Source organism: Notothenia rossii (genome assembly GCF_949606895.1).
Source record: "Notothenia rossii genome assembly, chromosome: 11".
NCBI classification, from domain to species: Eukaryota; Metazoa; Chordata; class Actinopteri; order Perciformes; family Nototheniidae; genus Notothenia; species Notothenia rossii.
In genome coordinates this window covers 44,347,159-44,369,762 of record NC_136910.1, presented here as the reverse complement: position 1 = coordinate 44,369,762, position 22,604 = coordinate 44,347,159, and the positions used below count along the sequence as shown (strand labels likewise).

General features: G+C 39.9%; 1 protein-coding gene across 2 annotated transcripts in view; it reads left to right on the top strand.

Moving 5' to 3' along the window:
* The window catches only part of astn2 (astrotactin 2), a 291,201-nt gene that overhangs the window by 155,059 nt on the left and 113,538 nt on the right, over positions 1-22,604 (top strand). For both annotated transcript variants that reach the window (XM_079657488.1, XM_079657487.1), the window contains exons 8-10: positions 12,017-12,101; positions 13,002-13,076; positions 16,425-16,562. In XM_079657488.1, coding sequence (XP_079513614.1) covers positions 12,017-12,101; positions 13,002-13,076; positions 16,425-16,562 — 298 coding nt within the window. The remainder of the gene's footprint in view (positions 1-12,016; positions 12,102-13,001; positions 13,077-16,424; positions 16,563-22,604) is intronic.

Sequence of the window (22,604 nt, the reverse complement as noted above, 5' to 3'; positions counted from 1 at the left end):
TAAACTCCCCCCTAGTCTTCAGGTGCTACTTATGGTGGGTATTTATGCACTGAAACACACAAGCCCGGTAAAGCAACCAGCAATTGGCAACTCCACCCGCAGCTTTGCACGTGCTCCCGAGCTAATAGCTCTAACCACGTCCACACCACACTAAAAACCCCCAACGAATTCCAAAGGGAATCCATTCTGAAGCCTACAGGGACAGAAGTGAAAGACACTCACAGGACCACCAAACATCAACTACAAAAATCACCACTATAACGAGCTTAGCGACGAAAAACAAAAACAACACCCACATGCATTTCATTACAACTGCTTACATTATCCAACAAAAACAAACATCTACTCACCACACTTGTCCATGTCTCCCAACCAACCAGCATGCACATAACGAGGTGCACCTGTCTACCAAGTTACAGCTGATCTGATTCCTGTAATCAGTCTCGGCCCTTCAATCCACTTACAAGCAGACAAAGATGGCTGCACTACATAACTAGAAACAATGGCCGTTTCTCAATCGCGAGGATACTGGCTTGGTAGTCGCATACTTCCAAGTCACTTCCTTCAGAAACGAAGCAAGTATACTTCCAAGCCACGGCTTCGGAAAACAAAGAAGAATGGAACAGGCTTACAGTGTGCCACTCTCTCTAACGGCTTCAACATAAACTGTACCGAAAATAAATACCTCACGATGTCTATCTAATTATGAACTTGCTTTAATTTCACGGAACACATTTTTGGTAATAACAAATGCAACAAAGTAACATATTTACCAACACATGTTCTACGCCACTACATACTTACATTTAAATGTGTGCTGTGCTGCGTCGGTTCAGCCATTCTCCGCAAGGGTTTTTGAAATTGGTCCGTGCGCAAAGCATTGTGGGGATTTGAAGGACGCAAAGTCTACCCATGTGCAGCCTCGAAATTACCCCCAAACCAAGGACGTGGCCTTGGTGGATTCCAAGCATGCTGGAGATTGGAACAGTCCTTTGGCGGCACTCAATGACGTAGTATCCTTGAAATATTGGCTTGGAAGCCAGTTTCCTCGCGATTGAGAAACGGCCAATGTCAAAAATCTTGTACGAGACCCCAATTTGTTAAGGCCTGGCTCATAGGCTGCAACAAAAATGGGAGACCCCGTTAAGTGTAACAAAAGCATATTTATTTACAATACCATAAAAACCAAAGGTCTTCAAAGAAACCTAATAAATGTGGAAGTTAGTTATCAGTAATGATTGTGTGTATGGGTGTGTGAAAATGTGCAGAAACAAAGACGTGGCCGTGTCCAACAGAAGAGTCAGAGGGCAGTATGGGTTGGTGTTGGCCTTTTATGTAGACGGCCCAGGTGTGGCTCATCAGCAGAGATGGGGTCGTTACTAAAAAAAAGTAATATATTACATATTACATATTACTTTTAAAAAAAAAGTTATATATTACACTACTTCGTTACTGTCTACATAAAGTAACTCGTTACTTTACTCGTTACTTTACTCGTTACTTTACTCGCAGGGCCGGCCCGCCCCTCCCTACAGGCAGATCACGCAGACTGAGGCGCACCTACAGTGTAAGCGCGCCACAGTTTTGCCTCTGCGAGACTCCACTTGCACCCCCAATTACTATTTCATTAAAGGAAGACATAACACAAGTCTTTATTTTGATATGCTCTTTAATAAAATAGGCTACCAGCCTACCACAACAAGCTAACAGTCTGAGAAACGTAAATACACTAATTAATGAAACCAGTTCAAGACGCATTATTCTTATCATTCTTTATGAGCGCAGTAACGGTAAGGTATCTAATTACTTATTTATTTAGTATTCCATAACTTAGTAACAGAGATGGTCAAACTAAAGTGGTAGAGACATGGCAGAATTCCTACAATGAAGCGGGACATTGAACTGTTCACCCGTGAGAGGTCAATCAAGAAAAGAGAGCGAGCGGCCCCGTTGAGGAAGTTTCCAGATGAAAAGACTCAGACATGTTTATGAAGCACTGCACGTGGAGATGTGGACGGGCAAATCGTGCAGATTACGTAGGCCTACATGTATACAAACCTGCGGCGGAAACCCCTCTTGTCTGTCAGTGAGTGTGATTATTTTATAAAAGTAACGAAGTAACGCGTGTCGGGGCAATGTTAGTAACTGTAGTGTGATTACTGAATTATAAAAGTAACGCGCTACAATACTCTGTTTCCAACAAAGCAATATTATTACAGTAACGCGTTACTTTGTTATGCGTTACACCCAACTCTGCTCATCAGGTTGATCACCTGAAACACAAACAAGAGCCAGCAAGCAGAACACAAACACAGAGACCTCTAGTGGAGTGGAGGGGGTTGTAACAGTATACAATGGGTGTTTTGTAAATGTTGGCATTGATGACCATAATAAGCTATTTTCCCTCTTGATGGGTTGTTATTTTTACCCCTAAAGCTGTGGTATTGATGGAAATTACAACGTTGATGCTATCATATCTGCAAATCAGTGCATAACACACATAATACTTTTACATTTGTCCAACACATTTTTTTAATCACGCGTGTGAAAGAGGTAACAGACTTCAGAACTAGTGTTAGTCATTTACTCTTGCAACGGAACATTATGTTTTTTTTTTCACGTCCTGTGATGCTAAAGACAGTGCAATGTTTTGTAAAACAGAACAATGTATTGGTCTGGTTTCACCTTTTGTTGTTAATGTCTGCAAGTCCAAATGTGATAGATGTTTTAGTTAAGCCATAAAATGGTTGAATGTGTCAGATATTTAATATACATAACAACATAAAACTTTCAAATAAATGTATGTACTGTCAGTAATGCTCTTTCTTTGCAATCAAGCAATGAATTATATCTTTTGTTACTGTTTCCTCAACATTGATACATTATTATTGAGCATGACCTATCTTTATTTGGGTCTGATTGAGAAATCCAGCAGTGAACAGAGAGCCTTCTCATCCCAGCATGGGCTAACTCTCCTCTCTTTGTACTTGGAGCTGTGAGCTTGTGGATGTCTGAAGAAGCAGTAAAAGCATACTGACCAGATGTTTTTAGAACTGCTCTGATAAACATGTGCTGTTGGACTTTTCCTACACCAAACTATTTGCCCCTTCCGAGTGGGTGTTGTCTATCTTTAAATCCCCCTGCAGCTTTAAAGCTTTTATTGGTATGGCTCCTTGAGGAGCAATAACCTTTGTCTCAGCTCTTTATGCAGGCTTGATCAGTGATCCTACACGATTTAACCATCTAAATATAGCCATTTAGGGACACAGCTTCTGGTCGTTACTGTAGGAAGATTTAGCGTTGCAGCTGTTATTGAGTACACATTTGTGTTGAAATCAAGGTCTTGTCAAATGAACTAACAATCCAACAACAGTGTAACATATCAATGATGCATCAACTTATTCCATATTTGTGTCTCTTTAAGTGTAAGACTGATTAAAACTGTGAAAATAAATGAGCTGAACCTACATAACTTAATGGGCAAGAACGAGAATACCATTTATTTCACTATGACATACCCTTCAAAGGTGCCCCTCCACTCACTGTTATTAAGGAAGGCTGTCCTTCAACTTGTGTTTAACTTTGAGGTACTTTTAGTGAATGTATAGCTCATATAATGTTTGCATTTCATTGCAACCATAAATAATGCTTTTTCAATTGAGTCCTTCAGGTTAGGATGAATCACCGGTCCACATTGTATTGATTTCAAGTCGTTTAGAGCAGGGGTTCCCAACCTTTTTCACCCAGGGCCCCCCTAAATGACTCCTGTTGGAATTTGCGACCCCCCAAAACTTTGAAACTTTAATTATCGCTGTTGCTGATCTGCCCCCCTGCCCGATCTGTACTGTGCATGTGCGAGATGGTCTGCCATACTGGACAACTCCGTACGGCAACCCAACTAGGACTCTTGACACAGTGGCGTTTGGCAAAGCACAAAAAGAAAATGGATTTAACTTCTGTTTGGCAGTTATCATACTGAATAAATATTTACTGTGAATGTATGCAAAAATGTATGGCATATAGCTGTCTAACAGAAGTTAAATCTATGTCTCACTTATTCTGACAATGTACTGAACCCCAAATAAAAGAACCCAATAAAAAGAGTTGTTAAATAAAAGTGAAGTCACGTTGTCATAACAATAACTCATCTCTCCCGGTTTTTTTGTGTTCTTTTTCTGCTTTGCCAAACGCCACTGTGTGAAGTGTCCTATTACAGTTGCCGTATGTAGTTGTCCAGTATGGCGGACCATCTCGCACATGCGCAGTACAGATCGGGCAGGGGGGCAGATCGGGTAGTGACAGCCGTGCCTGGTAACAGCGGAAAGTTCAAAAGTCTCAAAAATGCTACAACTACTGTCACAAACTGGATGAATGTGCAGTATTTCATTAAAGGAGGATGAAAGCGTAACTAAGGAGCACTATTGGAGTGACTTTATTGGTTATTGGACTCAGGATTAATGAATTTGGATGCCCGCTGTATCAATAAATTAAAGGACGGCGCAAGTGGAAACAATTCACAAAGGGATTCAACTGTTTAAAACACTTGCTCAAAGTAAGCCAGATTTTGGTGATGTGTTTATGTGGATTAAAAAATCGTAAATAATCTACAAAATGGAGGAGACCGATCTGATCGGAGCAACTGTGACAAATAATCCAACTGAAACCGGCACTTTACGCGCAGAAGAAACATTTATATTAAAGAAAAAATGATACATTTCTGTCTTTGTATGCTTTTATTAGCTACTAACTTCCAAATGTATGCATCATATTTATTTCAAATGTCGAAGAACAGGACACTTCAAAAGAATATACTATGTCTCATAAATAAATGGTAATATGGTTGCATAGGCCAATATAAAAAAAATGAAAAACTGGCATATTAAACAGGTAAATCAAATGCTTGTCTGCCATGGAACAGGTAGCAGAGAGAAGACGAGGTTCAAGTAGGTTCATTAATGTGAACCTTGGGCTTGCACGCCCGCAGCCAGGGATGGAATGTCAGGTGTAATGTGAGTGACAGCCAGTCTAAAGTCGTTGTGAACGTCCAGTGTGTTGCGTGCTTTTGTCTTGATGGCAACAAGGGCGCTGAAGGCTGTTTCTGATAGATATGTCGTACTGAATGGGAGTATAATCCTGGTCGTGGCATGCAGTGTGATCTTTGGAGCGAGGCTTGGTCTTTTGAGAATCCCAAACTTTTTGAATCCTTTTTCCTGGAAGTATTTATTTGACAGCAAGTCAGCTTGGATGTCGGTGAGCTCATCTTCGCAATCCAGGTATTCCACATCCTCAACTTTGGCAATAAAGGGATCTAAAACCCACAATTCCTTGGAGACATACTCGTCTATGTCAGCGAACTGTGATTGCATTTCCGTTTGCAGTGCGTTCATATGGCGGATGAACTCGCGACGTACAGACACAGGCACCGTTTCAGGATTGTTTTGGGATTGTTTCAGCAGTAGTGGAAACTGTTGCAGCTCCCCCCTCTCCATTTTCCCGACCCTGTACTCCAGTTTGCGCACAAATGCATCATTGGAGAATGTTGGACTCCACGCCTTGCAGACGCTTGTTTGTTTCATTGTAGAGACTGAAGATGTCGGCCAGGTATGCTGTTTTAATCCAGAATGACTCAGTCACTTGCTCTGACAGTGCGCGGTTACGAGTTTGTAGAAACTCTTCAATTTTTTCCTTCAGTTCTACAAAGCGTGCCAGCACTCGGCCGCGTGAGAGCCAGCGCACCTCGGTGTGCAGGAAGAGGGTTTGGCGCGCTTCATCCTCGCACAAGTCTGCGAATAGACGCTTGTTGGTGGGGGGACTTTTGATGAAATTGACTATTTTAATAACAGTTGAGAGTGTTTCGCTGAGGTCTTCTGACAGTTTCTTGCTGGCCAGGGCCTGGCGATGTATCACACAGTGAAATATTGTGCAGTGTGGGGCCTTTTCTTTCAAGCGACTGTTAAATCCCTTGTTTTTCCCCATCATTGAGGCAGCTCCGTCTGTGCAACATGCAACTAAATTCTCCTAGGAAAGCTTGTGGGATGAGAGGTAAGAATCCACTGCAGTAAAAATGTCCTCACCCCGAGTGGTAGTGGTAAGGTTGACTGACATAAGAATGTCCTGCTTCAAATCTTCCCCATCGATATATTGCACATAAACGATCAGCACAGCCTCGTCTGCTACAGTTGTGGTTTCATCAAGTTGTATGGCAAATGGCCCCTTTCCAAGCTTTTCGAGCAGCTGCAGCTCGCAGTTACTTGCCATCTACTCAATTCTGTCTTTCACCGTATTGTTTGACAGTGGTACAGTTTTTAGATTCTCCGCCACCTGCGGGCCGCACAGTTTCTCAGCCATCTTAATGCAAGCTGGCTTAATGAGCTGCTCTGCAATGTTGTGCGGTTTCTTTGCCTTTGCTATTAAAAGTGCACATTCAAAAGAGGCCTCGCTGCCAGCCCTAACAAACGCTGTTCTAATATCCATTGGCTTGTTTGCCTTTGCAAGGTGTTGTTTCTTTATGAAAAAGTCCCGATCACGCCCGAATGTTTCTGGGTGCATGGTCTGTTGGTGTCTCTTCATTTTGCTGGGTTTCATGCTTTCGTTGGCTAGCTTCTCTCTGCATATCACACACTCTGGGCGGGTTTTGTCCGTTCCCTCCATGAAACCGAAGTTAAGATAGCTCTCTAGGTAGGTCCTCATTTTCTTTTTGATTGCAGATGAGCTGTCATCTCCTTTACGTTTTTCAGACATTTTTAGACAAAAATATTCACCTTATGAAGTTGGTCGCTAGCTAGCAAGCGCAGCAAACTGTTATTATTATGAAAGCTGACACAGTAACGTCAATGTTGGCGCCAATCGGAGGAGTATCAGATGAATTTTTTGAATTTTAATTTTAGTTAATCAATTAATTTCTATATTTTATTGTAATATAGACAAGGCTTTTAGCGGTAATCATGTATTGCGTTACAATATGTAAAAAAAATGATATGTAAAAAAAAAAATGATATGTAATTTTTTTTATTTTTTATTCTAAATATGATATTAGGCCTCAAATCATCTGAGGTCTGGCGCCCCCCCTGCGATCTTTGGCGACCCCCCAAGGGGGTCGCGACCCCCAGGTTGGGAACCACTGGTTTAGAGGGCCATAGTCCCTTTAATGCATATGTCTCCAGAGATATGTTTACCATTTGTGTCCCTTCGATGATCATCTCTCCGTAATGTTTTCTGCTGCACTTGGCCCTCTCACATTGAAACCACAGTGAACGCCTCTTTACTTCTCCACTTTAATAAATAAAATAACGCAATTCTAAATGTAGCGTCTCCAACTAAGATAAACATAATGCTGCCATCCTATCCTCATCTTAAACAAGTATGCATCATTTATTCAATTGGAGACATAAAATAGATTACTAAAATATTATAAAAATAAATACATGGAAGGATATAAACCCTCACAGAAAATACGTCAATAAGCCAACACATTCTGTTCCAAACTCATAACATGGCAGATGGATGGCACTGATATGGCGCATGTCTCAATCACAACTTAACTCCAGCCAAGTAGACACAGTAAATGTAAAATTGAGTGCAGTTGCCATCGTGCTTTAGAAGCTCTGTGAAGTTCAAGTGTAATGACCATACAGTCCCATCTCTATCTCCTCCTTGGGTTTTTACTACTCGCTTGATCTTTAAGAGGCAGTTTTCTTTATTAACTAATTCAGCACAACTCATTCTTTGTGGTACATTCACGTTGTGTCTGCTGCCACTAAGCTTCCTAAAGAATAGCCAGTCAGTTAAATGTTCACTCCTCAACCACAACCTTCATTTTAATATGCCTGCACTGGATCTGAACCAGGGTTTCAGAAGGAGAGAAACTGCCAATGAAAAGGGATTCTTGTGAGTTGTCTAAAGGTTAGTTAATCCAATCCATTCAATGTGTAATCAACCAGCCATATCTCTTCCTGTTAATTGCTTGATCCTCCCGTAAAGGCATTTGCATAAAGGAATGAGACACATTCCGCTGATTACTTGCAAGGTGTGCCTCAGATTACACTGTGCGTGTGCTTCCGCGCTGGTGCACCTCGCGTGAGAAAAGGTGGGAAAGACTTGAGTGAGCGTCTCCCTCTTCAGCCTGCAGGCTACACACATGTGGATTTAAAGTATACTTATACTGAGCTACATATCAAAACCAATCATCCACGCTTAATTTAATGTGATTACTCTCTTCTGAATGCAATACAGTTGGTGTTGTTAAATCCACTGTGTGGATAGCATGAAGATTAACCTTTTTCTAACTCAGGTGATACATGCATGTATACCACTATTGTTTTGAGGGCACATTTGCATTGGAATAATATTATCCTGATATATATTTATTATTTTGTGTACATATGTTGACCGTTTGACACCACCACATCATCAAAGAAAGAACAGAAGAGGATATGTTTATAATGCTTTTGATCGAAGCTAAAATGAAAGATCCCAGTTCAAAGGCTTCACAATTATCACGTAGCTGTTTCATTCAGTGTTATGTAAGGATCCAATTGTTTACATTTGAAACACTTACATTAAGGTGAACATATTTATAAATGTTTTCAGGAATATGCACTCATCACTTATCAACCCGACTCTATTGTTTGCAGTAATAATACATCAAAATCCATCCAACTGAGCTAAGGAACATTTCCGCTGCAGTTTCTTTTTTTGGGGGGGGTGTACTGTACATGCAAACTATGTAATTATTGTATTGTATGTCTATCGTATTTTGTTGTTGTGAAAAGCAGAAACCTTTCATATATATTTGCAGGCACAGTTGTTCAGCTGCAACTCTCATCCTAACATTTTATTCCGTTTTTTACTCATAGATATGAAAAAAAAATACGATTATATGATAAGATGTGTTTTTAGTTGACATTGAAAACACCCGGAGATAAGTCCGATACAAACAGGTGTTCGAGGCATCTTTGGGATGCCATGCAGACCAAATGCAGGGTGTAGCATTACTCTTGCCAGCAGCTCAGCAAGGACACACTGGTAATGTAGGTACTGATTAGCTTGTCTTCTGGTCTGTAGGAAACATGTTGTCCATGTCCTAATTAGATGTACAACAAGAGGCACAGTCACTTGTTAGCGGTGCTCCTGTACGCAGCATGCTCCTATTTCCTCTCTCCAATTAATAAGAGGTGCAGTCTGGCATTATCACCGTAGAATCTGAGATTGCTATGTAAATCTTTGCATTGCATATGTAAGAAAGACATACTAAGTTGGGGCACTTTTGTTAGCATAACCATAACTAAGTATGCCGATTCCAGCCTGTGGCAGACCAGAAAGGGAAAATAAAACGACAGAGAAGCTTTCCTTCCTACCTCTCCAGAATCAAGCTGGTAACATGTGATCTGACTGCTCATGTGCAAGATGGATTTTATTAAGCAGACCCTCTGGCAGTCAGGCAGAATTAACTTTAACTAGGTTAAATGCGTATGGAAAAAGTAGCAGTTGGAAATGGAGGTGTGTGTATGTGTCCTTATGTGTTTTTGAAACATGAACAGAATACATGTTTTTGTGCCTGGGAGTATGAAATCAAAGGAGACAACATCAGTCGTTTCAGTAAATGCCCTAAAAAACTTTATATATTTACATACAAGTGACAAAGCCCTCTAGCTGCTGTAGGAGTTATATCTCTCTTTGAAGGGAGCAAAGAAGGTAAAGTGACATTGATAGAGCCACAAATTCTGCAGATAATGGAGGTAGCTGTTGATGGATGGGTCGGCAAAATGTCAGTGTTTAAAATCTGACATGGCTGTTTATTTCCAGTTTCAAACCCAGAGAGAAAGTTGCTTTCTTCACCTGTGACTGCTGTGGTTTCCTAACCTAAAGACATTGGGGTTAGTTGTAACCATGAAGATTAAGGGCACTTTACCTTAACAAGGTTTTTTTTAAAACAATAATGGCTTACTACTTTGTTTTCTAACAAACACTGTCATCCTTCAGTAGAGGCATTTCTAAGAAAACTAATTAAACCATTGCATGGTTTACTATACCATAAAATGGTGTGAGTCTAAAATTCTCAAGATGAATTATGTTATGCACCGAAAGAAAATGCAAGTTCTTTGATAAAAAGATGAAAATATATTGCGTCATTTGATCTGTGCTCATCATTCATCTTCTATCGAAAACGGCTATTTGAATTTGAAGCTGGGTTTTCATCTTAAAGTGGAGCCATTTCAAGAGCCTTTGCTTATCATTTAGAAAGGGCAGATGAAATAACTGCAAGCAAATAAAAACACGTTTGTTATTTCTCTGTGACTGAATCCAGGTGATGAATCACTCTGACTCTTAAGCCTATAAACTCAGTCAGTAAATTATTAAATAGTAGGTGATAAAATGTGAATAGTGCTGCCTAGGTGGCCATTACATATTTTTCCAGTGTTATGCCTTCATATAGGTCAACAGAAAACATTTATTTTGGGAACAACGCTAATATAAAAAGTTGGTTGAGCTGCCAATGACTTAAGATTTAAAAAATGCATTCATACACTTTACATTATACATGATGTGTATTCTGAATATTTCATAACCATACCTTCACATTCAGTTGAACTGAACAACATAACATAAACCCAATACATATGGTTTGTTTAATGATTTCAATGTGCTTTGGCTGGACAATATACGTTTATTTGAGGATCAGGGGACACATTTTAATTTTTTCAGTGTTCAGAAAAAATCTAGATTCAGCAAAAACAATAAACAAAACTATAAAAGGAATGCACATTCATCACATTTTTGAATTTTTGCTCTTGAATCATTCTTTTAACGTCAATTGTTCAATGCATTGTCACACATACACACACACACACACACACACACACACACACACACACACACACACACACACACACTGTGCTCATTGCACTGTTGATATCCAATCCAAGTGAATCAGCATCCATGAGAGTCCTCTTCCTCCTCCTGTACGGAAACAGAGCTGCGTCTGAGTGTCCCTGCTCGTTGCACTGGGAGCTGTCCGGCCAACTGAGCAGGGCTGAGCGCAGATCTTGTATCGAGACAAAAAACGCTCAAGGACAAAAATGCCTCAGTGGGGATGATACATGCTCAAGGGATATCTCAAGCAAACAGAAACCAAGTCTCTTTTTTTGTATTCTAGCCAGCAGAATATATGACACTCCAAGGGACTACCAGTATGAAGAATAGAAGAGGAAGAAGAATTGGGAGGGATGAAACCCTCTTTAATGGTCACACATGCAGAGCACACAGAGCAGAGCACACAGCACACACAGTGAAATGTGTTCTCTGCTTTTAACCCATCCTACAGTAGTACCAGGAGTCTAGTACTAGGAGCAGTAGGCAGCTATTGTACAGTGCCCGGGGAGCAATGGGAGTGAGGGGGGAAGGGGGATGTCTGGTGCCTTGCTCAAGGGCACCACAGCAGGGCATGAGGTGAACTGGGACCTCTCCAAGTAGAAGTCCACACTCCATATTTAGGTCTGGTCGGGGACTTGAACCGGCGACCCTACGGCTCACAGTCCAAGCCCCTACTGACTGAGCCACTGCAGTGTGCAAATAAGTAAATGTTTATGACTGTTTATTTATTTTCAGTGTTTATTTGAGTGCTTACTTCAAAGCTTTTTTGTTCAGTCTTCACACATGACAACATATACCAGCACATTATACAGTCATAGTGCTAAAAGCATTTAGACGCAGGTCTATTAATTATCCAATCATGGAACTGTGCAAATTATTCCTAATGGCTTGACGATCAATTCAAGAGAATTACTTCTACTGTTTCATACATTTTTCAGGAAATAGCCCAGCTGGTGTCACTGTTAATCTTCTCCAGTTGTGTACACTGAATAAATATAGCTGGGAAATGAGGTAGCATGGCAACTGCTTATTTGATAGACCTCTAATGAATGAGCAGGGCAGGGTCACTTACATGGTAATTTATTCTGCAACTGAGATGAATAAATATCCCCCTCTGTGCCCCTTCTTGTTCTCTGTGTCGCAGGAGAATGCAGCTGTCATGAGGGTTATTCCCCTGATCCTGTCCATAAACACCTCTGTGTTCGCAGCGATTGGGGTCGAAACGAAGGGTAAGTCCCGTCTTCTCTGTCCACTCGTATCTAAAACTCACTTGTACTTAGGTGACCTTAAGGCTGCTTTCACAGTCCCAGCTGCATTGGCTCACAATATTAACTTTACATGAAATTAGGGTGAATTGTTCGCCGTGATGGATTAGATCTTTGGAGCAAGTTTCAATTCTGTGCAAGTTGATCCCCGGAGTATTACAGTTAAATGGATGGAAACTAAGGTAGAAAATCAATCTTATAGTCTACTGTATGCTTTCAAACATGGTCACCAGTAATGTGAAATACAAGCAATTTGCAGGTAATGGGCTAAAACATGCAAATGTGCCTGAACGGTCTCTTAACTTGAGGAAGGAGAATTTGAAGAAGAAATCAGAAATACAGAAAGAAGGAGGATGGAAGTCATAGTGTGTGTTGAAACAAAACAGCAGGGCAGGGAAGGGCAGAGAAGGACACACACAAATAGACTGATTAATGGATAATAACACTAAAATAACACAGTATATCTTGATATAGGGATATAAAAGTAAGTCAAATGAGTCCTCGCTGACTCTGACATTGTTTGACAATTAGCTGGCTTGCCAGTCATTGATTTGCTTAAAAGGTCACACATTGTTTTTAACTCCACCTGTCATCTGCTGGATCCAGTCCAGTCACATGTCAAATATATATTAACACTTTTGTAAGAGTAACAGCTGTTACCGTATCCATATGAAAAACTACATGTTGATCAAGACATTTTGATTTTGACCTTGGTTATTTGTATATTGTATTATACACATTATGTTGAATACTTTCTTTATGAATACAACTAAATCATCCTTTTTTCCACTGACATATTCATGATCTAGATATTTCGTTCATATTTTAATATTTGACTTGGCGTTCAATTATCTGTGTTCTCAGTCCTTGGCCGTACGCTGACCTGGAGAAGGGCTATGACCTAGTTACAGGGGAGCAGGCCCCAGAGAGGATCTTCAGGTGAGTCCTCTGCATCTCCAGAGTACACGACTTCTGCCGGCCATCTATGACAGTGATGATGGTGGTGTTCTTGGCATGTTTGTGTGAGTGTTGGCATGTGTGTGACGGAGCATACAGATGAGCAGAGACACATAGACACAGTTGGATGGACACACAAAAACACCTCTTGCAACGATGAAGTCTTACCCATGGGCTTTTATGTGGGAAAATAGCCAAAGGGGCAGTCCTTGGTGGATTCCTTAAATGCTTTTACTGCCATTTTTGTTTCTCTTCTCATTCTTGATGGGGTCATTGTGTCTGACATTGTTCCAACCTGCAAGCTCTAAGGAATCATTCAGTAGCACTCAGGCGTTTTCATTTTCCTTTTTAAATAGTTCTGATCAACATGACCTAGCTCATCACATACACTTTCAGCAAGCCTGTCTCCTGCAAAATAATATTCACATATAACTAAACTGCATTCTTGATAATATTTGGACATAAATATATGTTCTCCTCTATTACAGTCACCATTTTAAACATTTAGTGAATGGTGATGTCAGGTTGATTGAGTAGAATATCATGGTTTGGTTTTAATGTACTGCATTTGTACCATGTGGACACAAATTAACAACAACTGAACATTCACATAGGCCACATGAGCTACAGCATATGTCGTTTATTAACAATATGTTTTAAGTTTTCATATACATTTACTCATGACAAATAATCCCGATTTTAACACTTAAACCGCCAACATGCCATTACACCTAAAACCCCCTAACTCAACAGCGTCAGCACTTGTTTCATTTAAACATTTAATTTGTTAGTTTTCATCATTTTCTTATTTACTAAGTAGGACTTAATACAAAAAAACGATTTAAAATTCAGTAAATGGGGTTCTTTTTTTAATTACTTCAGTTTCTAATCATAACAAATAAAAAAGTTCAGATACATTTTATAATAAATCAATAAATGGTGCGCGTTTGGCAGTTCTAGGTATAAATGCTCATATATTCTTTGTTCTCTTCGTTCCCCACCCCCCAAAATTCACTCGATGATAAATATACAGATTTTGAGAAAAGTCATGTGTGCGTTTTAGATTAACAGTTACACATATTTCAAAATGCAGGGGTGAAAATGACCCCCTTTGCAGTTCTAGTGTTGAGCCAAATGTACTGGATGTGCAACGCAAGTCAGATAGTTTTGTGACTATGTAATTTGTTGGGTTAGTTACTAAGTAAACACGGTAATGCATTGCCTTGTAACACACATGTAGCCTTTGTGTCTATACATTTTCAAAAATGAACATGCTGAACATTGATTCAGTTTTAAAGGACATGATTTGTATTTTGTCAAATAGGTTTTATCCTCACTACTCCTTTAGTCTGTATAGGTAAAGTAGGAAGTGTCCTTTGTCACACACTTATTGCTGCTCCTCGCGTTGACCTTGCAGAGTTAGCTCTTCGACGTCTTTCCACTCTAGGAAATCAGGTAATCCACAATCTTTGTTGAGCACAAAAGCATATTCCAGCTCTCAGCTGTCCACTGCCAGTTAAAAGCGCTACAGTATGTTGGGGATGGGACTTGAATGTTGCCCGCCTACAATACACACACTCACACAAAGGCAGAAACCAAATCTACTGCTTGGCCGAGAGTAGTCAGACCGGAGTTTGTGAGAGAAGAAAGATGAAAGGAAAACTGCACACACACTCACACAGATAGCCGAAAAAAGGAGTAAATGTGCAGCAACCGAGTGGAAACCCTCCATGTGTTCCTGTTGGAAGGGGTATATATCAGTGTGTAGGGGAGGATAGGAGAAAAGGCTGCACTGCTCTTCAGCGTGACAGTGTTAGAGTCACTCCTAAGAGAGATTGGTTTAACAGATGGCGATCTTTGTGGGAAGCCAGTGATGTCTCTCACCTCTTTCTTGATGCTAGGAGCAATGAGAAAATGAACTTGTTGTGATTTGAAGGATCACTTGGATAAAGATGTAATGGAGACAGTTTCCTCATTTAAAAATTAATAAAACACATGTTGAAGTTTGAGGTCTGGAGTGTAGTGCATTAAACATGATCTGATCATGATGTACTGGCAGTTGTGTTTTTGGACGTTTTTAAATGATGAGGTTTAGCAGTCCACAAAACAGGATGTTCCGGTAATAAGTTCACACCAAAGCATGTTTGACAGGATGAAAGTAAGCAATACTTAACTGTAGATAACCGTATACATGACTTAATAGGAAAACATGCTCTTTGTAATATGGGATCTATCAAGTTTATATTTTATATTGCGGAAGGCCTGAGGGCGCCACTTGTTTTTTCTACTTTGAAGTCTTCTTTCAGTGATCAGCATTTCATTACAACCCTCAGTGTGTGCTACCTTTCTTGCATTTTATACCAATTATATTGGCTTAAAATTAAGGAGTTATATTCTAAGCTTTTACAAGTATGGCCATTAAAGCTTTGTTTCTAGACTTCTAGGAATGTGTGATATTGCCACACACCTTCTCAGATTAAAAGCCCATGATGCAAAGCACACCCATGTTCTGTGCTATTTTTGAGGCCAGGTGTTGCTATTCCCAAGTGACACGTCTCGGCCCCCCAGGGCGTCCTCCTTAGGATTTTAATCTTCACTCGTGAGAAACTTATTTGGCTGAGCCACATTATTTTCAAACCACCCTGAACCATGGTCACACATGTTGCAAAAAGTGTTATGTCCCATAGCACATTATGTTTAAAGACAGGACAATTGATTTTTCAAATTAGCAATAAAAAAGCCAGCTCACCACAGCTACTTCTAATTTATTCTTTCAGTTTCCATCAGTGTGGATGGACAACATGCGAATAACAATTGAACGTATTGCCACGCAGTATTGCCAGCAATTATTCAGTAGTGAGAAAGTTCCCTTGACTGTAATACAACTGTGTACTATTTTATTCCTGCTCATTCCTGCATATCTTTGCATGCTGAAGATGCATTCACATGATATGTGATTTTCTCTTTGCTCAGTGCGAGGTGGGGTGCAAAGCGTTGCGTTCAGAACAGCCAGTTAGATGTGTTTCTATGGTTATCTCATCTGATGGCTTGCCCCACCTTATTCAGCTGTTGTCTGATTGGTTGGGCCTTGAAAGGTCAGCTGTACCTGAGTCAAAGGTCAGCACAAGGCGACAATTTCGAGTGCGGATTGACACTGTAGGGCGGCACCACTCTCTCCATAGAAATACAACGTCAGCGTAGAGCCATTTTTCCGCTTCTCATGTGAATGCAGCTCTATATATGTACAACAACTATGTGAGTAATAACAAAATGTTCGAAAGTGGCAGTAGTTTGATTGACATTTATGTTTTCTCCTGGTTGCCAACACAGATCATTCTACAGTATGGGCCAAGGGCTGTGGCTGCCAGTCAGCAAGAGCTTTGTGGTGCCACCAGTGGAGCTGTCAATCAACCCCATCGCCAGCTGTAAGACAGACGTGCTGGTTACTGAAGACCCAGGAGAGGTCAGGTCAGTCTGATTCACAGCTCCACACTTGTGTTGAACGGGGAAGTGCTCTGTGGTTCAAATATGGTTCAAATGAACTATTCTTTGTGTTTCTCTTTTACATGTAACATAGAAATGTCACAGGCTTCATCATTTGTGGCTGCTTTATAACCGGCTGTACTTTTATGAAAGCCAAATACTTCAAATGTTGGTCTATTTGACATTGAAAACACTGACAAATTATAAATAATGTAAGATTAGCATACTGTAAGTACATGCTATGAAAGGTTGGAGCCTAATACTCAACTTCATAAGACTTGAAATGAAATAACATGCAAATTACCCATTAACTATGTATTTAAAATCTAATAGGGTTTCAAATGTAGAGGGCTAAAGTGACAGGCAAAGCAGCAGTACAAACACTTTTTTGACTGTGCACATAGAGATCTAAATGAATCCAAACAGGCAAGAAGTGTCAACAAGGTTATGCATTTGGCAATCCCAAAGTGCAATAACAAAAATGTGGCAACAACAGAATGGTGTATTTCTCATCCAACCAGCCAGTACGAGCTGGCATGCATCAGTGCAGCTGAACATCACAAAGCACGTCAGAGCATCAGCTGCAGATTGAAACAATCACCCATCCACAGGATCCAACTGACACCAGCCTGGGAAGTGATATTTGATTTGAAAACCCCTATTGTCTGCCTTTCCTGCATACACAAATGTTCCACTCTTTACATAATTTAAATGTAAATAATACTATTGTTATACAGGAGTACAGTTCAATCTATGCCTGTGCATCACTGAACTCATGCTTTACCTATAAAATAATGTTACATTGTGTGTAATCAATAATCATCAGAGCACATGAAGGGACATTATGTACATATTTTCTTTTTTGCAAATATTTGTATTTTTTTGGACATATCATCTTCAATATGGTAAATGTGTTAAAAAACTAATTACAAAGATGCCTACACCTTATCCCCCACCCCCCACCTTATAGACATTTATTAACAATGATTAAGTGATGATTGTTTTAAAGCAAAAACATTTTATTGATATTTTGTATAAGACTTTAATTTAGACCAACAAATTACAAAATAAATGGGATTCAGCAGTAAAAGTACAGCATTTGTTGCTCCATTAGCCACATGGCTGTAACTGTTTAAATGTTGTACAACATATGTATTTGTTTTAATTGCCTCTAAAGTGACATTAACTCAAATTAAACTAATGCTTTCCCAGTGGTGCCCAACATGGAGACCAAATAGTGAAACATTATTCTGGATATAAACCCTTACCATAGATATAAATTCAGCAAACAGGGCAAAGCAAACTCTGACATGTAGAGCTGTAAACAAATGATGTAAACAATTAGTATTCCATTTGTTATAATGGAAAATAGTTCAGGTCAGACTTCATTGAAAAAAAAAACGTCCATGTGTACATTTCACATAAGGTCAGAGGTCAGGAACAAAGCCTTTTCCCCGTTTTTATTTGTGTTATCTTAGACCTACAGTATGGTGTACTCTTGTTTGTAAAGCATACTTAATTACACAAAGTAGAGGTTAATGTTATTTTATTTATTTATTCATTTTTCAAGCATTGCGGTTTGACTCAGTGACCAGTGCATTGAGCCTGCTGTGACTGCCAGATGGAATCACTGATCTCTGGTCAGCAGCTTCACTGTGAGCACGCCCTTCCAGGATAATAAATGCGTTTGTCTTGCCATTGTTCTTTGAATTATATTTCCTCTCGACAATATGTCCTTTTGGAAAACATTTTAGCAACAACACTCACATCTCTGACATCTTCATGAGTACAGATGATTAGTGATGAAAATGTCCCTTTACCTTAAAATTGCCATTAAATGATTATGTGGAGAGTACAAGGACTCATCCTGGATCTGGATCTGGATTAACACTGAGCAGAACCCAGAGGTATCACGCTCAGTGGGGGATGGATGATTCCCGCTAAATGTCACTTAAAGTTTGCCGGAAGCACTCCACGGACTCTGCAATGACAGCTTCTTCTGGTAGCAAGTTTCACTCTCTGATTGTTCTCGGAAAGAAAGAATATTTTAATCCTCTTACACACCAAAGAACACGTCCAAATGGAACGTCGCCTCACGTCTCCTGCGTTTTGGCCATGTTTCGCACTGGAACACACCGCAAAGACGTTCAGCCGACGGCCAAGTTGCACGTACGAAATGTGCATGCGTGAGCGGCAATAACTCTCCTTACCAGCAGGCGGCGGTAGTGTGTATTCGTCATCCAAAACAGGCAACAACCGGAAGACAGACTGCGTGATACACCGAGAGAAGAAGAACAGACTGCGTGATACACCGAGAGAAGAAGAACAGACTGCGTGATACACCGAGAGAAGAAGAACAGACTGCGTGATGTAAACCAACAACAAATAGCGTGTGCGTTCCATTTTCACTCTACAGCGAGAAGCTCATGGGGCTTTCCCGAACCTGTTTGGAGAGCTGGAGTTAAATGAAATCTCAGATTTTCCTTCTTAATAGTTTGTTTGTGTCCCTCACTTCCATTTCGCTTCTAATGCACTGATTCGCTTAGCTGAACAGCCAATCAGAGGGATTTATTTGGCCGACGGCCGCCTGATTCAACATGTCAAATCGGCGGCAGAAGGTGTCGGCACGGCCGAAAAGACACAACGGTGCAGTACACACCAATCTGAGTAGGGCGACACGACGCCCATCGACGGCCCGATATCTATCGACATCTATCGACGCCGATAATCGGCTCGGTGTGTAAGAGGCTTAAGAGTGCCACTAGTAGCGAAAATTCTCTTGAAGTTCAAAGAGTTGGCTTTGCGGGTTGCACTTCTAACTAGCTCTAGGTACATTGATGCATCAATGGCTGAGATGTTATGGACAATCTTGAAGAAGAGAACCAAACGAGCCAATCGCCGCCTTTTCACTCAATTCCACCCAGTTCAACCGCTTGAGCATTTCTGTGACACTGCTGTCCCATTCATAATCTCCACAAATGAATCTTGCACCTCTTCTTTGTACTGATTCCAGGGCATCACTGTCTTTATCAGTGTATTCGACAACTTTACATTGCAGACAGCTTTTTAACATAAAGTGTCTTGTCTCCTCAGCATGTCAGAAGATGTTACTGTGCAATACTGTACATGACAAAAATATGACAGTTAGCCACTTCAAACAGACCATGCTCGCTTTACCTGACTGGAAGTATCATCAGAATCTTGTTATGGAGGAATGGCCAGGTTTTTTTTATATTCTTTTTTATCTTAGCTATTTTGTCGGCTCCTGACAATTAAATGTTCATGTTTTGTATAATGCATTTGAATTTGCCCTGCTGCCTTGCTTTGGTTGTTTTTTGACTCTACAAATTAAATAAACTAATTTTTATTTCAGAAAGCTCAAATGACAGCCCTCCCTGATAACTGACTTTCCATTAAGTGTCACATAAATGGTTGTTGCAAACTTGATCCACTATCCAAACTTTTAACAGGCATTATTAAATTGCCTCAGGGGCACAGAACTCCCGAGGCAATTGTAAACATCTGCTAACTCTGACGTAAACGGGATTGGGGTACGGCTCTCGATTAATTAGCTAAGGTTCGTCACTTACTTAGAAAAAGGGTGATCAGTGATGTTGAGCTAAAAAACCAGGCAATGTTTGTAGCCATGCCTTTAATACATGAGCAGGATGTCGCTGATCAGATTCAGAATATTTGTAATAGATAATTTTTAGATAGAAGCTTGAGGGGTTCTTTCAATGCCATTATTTCCTTTGTACATTTTCTTTTTATTGACTGTCACTCAAGTGCCACCGTTATTTCGGGATGAATAGACTTGCTGGTTTACGTCACAAACACAGGTGCATATTGAGCACTTCAGTATTGAGCAAGAACTTAGCTTTTGTCTGCTTTGCGGCAGCTACATTTGAGAAAGCAATTTTAGCCATTCATCATTGGAAGGACGTGCCCTTCATTAAAGTGGCTGATTTTGTCACTTCTCGGATGTACACCAGCAGTATATTTTAGAATACATTTTGTCTGCCTCAATGTATGAGCTCCATTTAGTGATTAGGCATTTCAAATATGTTTGTGTTAATATTGGGAACTTAGGTATTAAATCTGATTCTTCATGGTAACAGGACATATGACATATTCACCATTGCAATACATAAGAAGAATGTCATGTTTCTTTGTTGCTTAACTGACTTGAGCTTTTGAGAGATAAAACATTATTTAACAACATCAAACCAGGATAAAAATAGAACTCATTACAATTAGAAGAAATGCAGATTGTATGACTGATTTAAAAGCTGGTTTTAATTGGAATAATAAGTTAATGATTTGTATTTGCTTGATGATACTTTTATGTAACATAGGATCCTTCAGATTGTCATGAATAATGCAGGCATCTCATTACCCAGCAGTTTTGTAAAACAAAGTCTTGTTTATGGAGTTTCTCACTAATGCACTTTCCTAAAGTGTTTATGCAGACATTGACACAATCAGTCAGTCTTAATAGAGATGTTTGTGCGAGAAATGTTGAGATGCACTGTAGCTGTGGCACTTAACAGGATGCATCCCAGCTTCATTGGCTAGAATCCAATGGAAAGTATTGTATATAAAAAAAAGCGAGTGTCAAGGTAAGTGTTAGCTTAACCAAGCTGAGCTTCTAAGTGGATATGTTTTTTTCAGTTTTTATCAACAGACCTTGAATATGTATGTTTAGATGTTTATCAGGTACATTGTGTATTTTCAAAGAAAAGTGCCTCTTTAGGCAGCACACACTATTTTTAAGTATTCTGTAAGTTCAGTATTATTTGTCCAGTGTAGTAAAATAAAATACAGGGTGTCCGAGGGATCTTAAAAAGTATTAAAAGTTGATAAATCAATTTAGCGAAAATTAAGGCTATTAAACGGCATTTTCCAAGGTATTACATTTTGTAGCTTGTTTTCAATAAGTATGTAAATTGTCCAAAGAGGTTGTATTCTACAGTCTTCCTGAATGTAATCATTGCGTAGGTGTGTATCGTGATTCTGTGTAGTTTATTTATGGCATCCCGTTGGGTTTGACGTCATCTGAACAGGACATCGCGCACTCACTGCTTGATAGCGCGCGAAGGTCCGTTTATGCCGGTTGCTAAACAACATCGTTATGGGGAAATGCAAGTTTGCGTCCAAATGGTTGGAAGATAAGGAGGAAGGACAATCAATACTGTAGTAAATGTTGCGCCAATGTAACCGGTTAAAACTCGAAGTGGCGATGAGGCCTTAAAATGTATGGAAGGGGTCTTAAAAAAGGTCTTAAAAGGTATTACATTTGACTTCAGGATTCTTGCATATACCCTGAAATAGTATATGATTTTGCTGCTTAAATCTTTGAAAATGCACTTTTGGTTAGTCACTGGGTAATTCCACAGACCTTGCTTTTTGCCGTTTTCAATTAGAACCTTTTTTTCAATTGAAATTAATGTAAACGTTTTTATATTTGTTTTGCAGATATTCAATCACAGCATTTGTATAAAGATTGTTTGTTTTTTTATATTTATGCACATTTTGAAACAGTGTGCCAGTGCTTTGTCAGATCTGCAAGGTCAACCTTGACCACAGGTGATCATGTTTTAGGCTGATAGGCTTAAGCAGTGAATGCAAATGTCAGTTCCCTGCTTCACAGGGGTGAGTGTGTAGAGCAAATCAGAGGATAAGACCTGTGTGAAATAGAAAGTGCCTCCATGATTTCACTCTCACTACACCTTACTGGTAATGGCCTTCTTGACACAGGCTTCACATTAAAGATATCAGCTTGTGTTACTGTTTACCTACAAAAGAATAAAATGCTGCCATCATTCCAGAAAAACGGAAAATAAAGCCAAGCTCTATCTCATAGATTGTATCCATTTGTTTACATTATGTTTACACCTTAATGACTTTGCAATCATAGCCCCTGGCATTTAAAGCCAGACTCGGTAGAGGAAGATTAATTAAAGTGAATGTCCATACTCTACTGGAAGCCTTATTTAAATACAGGAAACATAAAAGGGAAACATTGGG